The sequence below is a fragment of the Tachypleus tridentatus genome, chromosome 13, assembly GCF_004210375.1.
Source record: "Tachypleus tridentatus isolate NWPU-2018 chromosome 13, ASM421037v1, whole genome shotgun sequence".
In the NCBI taxonomy this organism is placed as follows: domain Eukaryota; kingdom Metazoa; phylum Arthropoda; class Merostomata; order Xiphosura; family Limulidae; genus Tachypleus; species Tachypleus tridentatus.
In genome coordinates, this window is record NC_134837.1 from 270,764,967 (window position 1) to 270,769,171 (window position 4,205).

General features: G+C 36.2%; 1 protein-coding gene across 1 annotated transcript in view; it reads left to right on the forward strand.

Annotated features, from left to right (window-relative positions):
* The window catches only part of LOC143236561 (glutamate receptor ionotropic, NMDA 2B-like), a 23,695-nt gene extending 23,485 nt beyond the window's left edge, over nt 1-210 (forward strand). Inside the window, exon 7 of the mRNA XM_076474864.1 lies at nt 166-210. Coding sequence (XP_076330979.1) covers nt 166-210 — 45 coding nt within the window. The remainder of the gene's footprint in view (nt 1-165) is intronic.
* The last annotated feature ends 3,995 nt before the right edge of the window (nt 211-4,205 follow it).

Here is a 4,205-nt window from a genome sequence, read left to right on the forward strand (position 1 = left end):
ACACAGTGCAGATTGTTAACATGTGTGTGTGTGGATGATCGTTATTGATACACACAGTAGGTATTGCTTGTGTGTGTGTGTGTGTGTTGGATGATCGTTATTGATACACAGGTGATTGTGCTTATATGTGTTATGTTGTTGGATGTATCGTGCTTGTTACAACAGATTGCCAACATGTGTGTATGTGTGTGTGCTGATGATCGTTACTGATAATAACAGTAGATTGCGTAACGTGTATTATGTGTGTTGGATGATCGTTATTGATACACAGTAGATTGCTATAACATATGTGTGTGTGTTGGATGTTCGTTATTGGTACACAGGTAGATTGTGCTTTGTATGTGCGTGTGTGTTGGATGATCGTTACGTATTGATACACAGTATATTGTGCTTTTATACGTGTGTGTGTGTGGATGATCTGTTATTGATAAACAGTAGACTGTTTGCTTTATGTGTGTGTGTGCTGGATGATGATCGTTATTGATAACAGTAGATTGTTAACACATGTGTGTGTGTATTTTGATGATCGTTATTGATACACAGTAGATTGTTAACACGTGTATGTGTGTTTGATGATCGTTATTGATACACAGTAGGTATTGCTTTTATATACGTGTGTGTGTGTATTGAATGATCGTTATTAGATACCTATATGTAGATGGTTGTATTTAACATGTGTGTGATGTGCTTGATCGTGTGTGTTATTGAACCACAGTATTATTGTGGTGTATTGATTATTTTTATGTATGTGTAATGTGTGTGTTGGATGATCGTGTATTACAGCAGATTGTGCTATAATGTGTGTGTGTTGGATGATCGAATTGATATTGAATGGAAATTATTGCTGTACTACAATGTGTTGCCGGGAATCGTGTAGTGATTTTGTTACTGCTTTATAATATTGTGTGTGTTAGATGATTGTGATTGACATACAGTAGAATTGTTAACATGTGTGTATTGTGGATGATCGTTATTGATACACAGTAGATTGTTAACATGTGTGTGTGTTAGTGTGTGTATTGGATGATCGTTATTGATACACAGTAGATTGTTAAATACGTGTGTGTGTTGGATGATCGCTTATTGATACATTGTTAACATGTGTGTGTTTGATGTTCGTTATTGATACACAGTAGATTGTTAACATTGCGTATTGTGTGTGTGTTGGATGATCGTTATTGATACACAGTAGATTGTTAACATATGTGTGTGTTGGATGATCGTGCCATTACACAGTAGATTGTGCTTTTATGTATCATTGTGTTGGATGATCTGCTATTGATAAACAGTAGATTGTTAAACATGTGTGTGTGTGTTGGATGATCGTTATTGATACACAGTAGAATTATTGCTGTAATATACGTATGTGTAGTTGGATGATCGTTATTGATACACAGCAGATTATTGCAAATATGTGTGTGTTTGTGTTGGATGATCGTTACTGATGTACAGTACAGATTGTCAATGTGTGTGTGTTGGATGATCGTTATTGATATACAGCAGATTGTTAAATACGTGTGTGTTGGATGATTTCGTTATGATTAGTTATTGCTGTATATTATTATGTGTTTGGATGATCGTTATTATTACAAGGTATTAACTTTACGTGTGTGCTGGATGATCGTTACTGATACACAGTTTGATTGTTACCGTGTGTGTATGCTGTGTTCGTTACCGACAGCAGATTATTGATCACGTGCGTGTGCTGGATGTCTGCTGATACCAGTAGAGATCAGTACATGTGTGGATGATCGTTATTGATACACAGTAGATTGTTAACATGTGTGTGTGTGTTGGATGATCGTTATTGACACACAGTAGATTGTTAACGCCTGCTGTGTGTGTGCCGGATTGATCGTTATTGATGACAACAGTAGACTGATTGTTAGTACATGTGTGTGTGTGTTGGATGATCGCTTATGATACACAGCAGATTGTTAACATGTGATTTTATGTTGTGGATGATCGTTATTGATTACCAGCAGATTGTTAACAATGTGTGTGTGTTGGATGATCGTTATTAATACACAGCAGATTGTTAACATGTATTGTGTGTGTGCTGGATGATCGTTATTGATACACAGTGCATTATTGTTTTTTATACGTTAGTATTATTGTTGATGATCGTGTTATTGATATTAAACAGTAGATTGTGCTTAAATACGTTGTGTGCTGTTGGATATTCGTTATTGATAACAAGTGCAGATTGTTAAACATGTGTGTGTGGATGATGATCGTTATTGATACACAGTTAGGCCATTGTTTACATGTGTGCGTGTGGATGATTGTTACTGATGTAACAATACCAGATCACTTTATTGCAAGTGCGTTGGATGATCGTTATTGAACACAATACAAGACTGTGCTAACATGTGTGCGTGCTGGATGATCGTTATTGATACAACAGTAGATTGTTAACATGTATTGTGTATGTGTTGGATGATCGTTATTGATACACAGTAGATTGTTAACATGTGTGTGTGTGTGGATGATCGTTACTGATACACAGTAGACTGTTGCGTAATACGTATTATTGTTGATGATCGTTATTGTTGATACACAGTGCAGACTGTCAACACGTGTGCGTGTTGATGATCGTTATTGCTGCCACAGTGCAGACTGTCAACATGCGTGTGTTGTGTTGGATGATGATCGTTATTGATTTTGGTATTGTTAACATTGTGTGTGGATGATCACGTTATTGATAGATAGATTGTTAATGTATGTGTGTGTTGGATGATCGTTATTGATACACAGTAGACTGTTAACATGTGTATTGTGTGTTGGATTTGATCGTTATTGATACACACAAACATGTGTTATTGTGTGTTGGATGATCGTTATTATGCGTGTGCTTTTATGTGTGTGTGTTGGATGATCGTTATTGATACACAGTAGATTGTTAACATGTGTGTGTGTGTTGGATGATCGTTATTGATACACAGTAGATTGTTTGTAACATGTGTGTGTGTGTTGGATGATCGTTATTGATACACAGTAGATTGTTAACATGTGTGTGTGTTGTATGTTGGATGATCGTTATTGATACACAGTAGATTATTGCTTTGTATGTGTGTGTGTGTGGATGATCGTTATTGATATACACAGTAGATTGTTAACATGTGTGTGTGTTGTGATGGATGATCGTTATTGATACACAGTAGATTGTTATTATCACGTGTGTTTTGATGATCATTATTGTACACAGCAGACTGTGTACGTTGTGTTGGATGATCGTTATTGATACACAGTAGATTGTTAACATGTGTGTGTGTGTTGGATGATCGTTATTGATACACAGTAGATTGTGTATTTATTATGTTGTGTGTTGGATGATCGTTATTGATACACAGTAGATTGCTTTATGTTAACATGGTATGTGTGTGTTATTATTGTGTTTGATGATCGTTATTGATACACAGTAGATTGTTAACTTTATGTGTGTGTGTTGGATGATCGTTATTGATACAAGCAGATTGTCAACAGTAGATTCTTAAACATGTGTGTGTGTGTGTTGGATGATCGTTATTGATTACACAGTAGATTGTGTGTGTGTGTTGGAATTTGTGCGTGTGTGTGCTGGATGATCGTTACTGGTATACACAGTGTGTGTGTTTGGATGATCGTTATTGTACACAGTGTGTGCTGGATGATCGTTATTGATACACAGTAGATTGTTAACATGCGTGTGTGTGCTTTGGATGATCGTTATTGATACACAGTAGATTGTTAACATGTGTGTGTGTTGGATGATCGTTATTGATACACAGTAGATTGTTAACATGTGTGTGTGTGTTGGATGATCGTTATTGATACACAGTAGATTATTGCTGTAACATGCGTGTGTGTTGTGTGTATGATGATCGTTATTGATACACAGTAGATTGTGCTTTAACATTGTGTGTGTGTGTTGGATGATCGTTATTGATACACAGTAGGTGTGTGTGTGTTGGATATTGCTGTTCAACACGTGTGTGTGCTGTTGATGATCGTTATTGATACACGTAGGTATTGATGATCGTTACACAGTAGATTGTACTTATACGTTATTGTGTGTGTAATGTTAAGATGATCGTTATTGATACACAGTAGATTGCTTTATGTGTGTGTGTTGGATGATCGTTATTGATACACAGTAGATTGTGCATGTGTGTGCGTGGTTGATGATCGTTATTGATACACAGTAGAATTGTGCTACGTGTGTG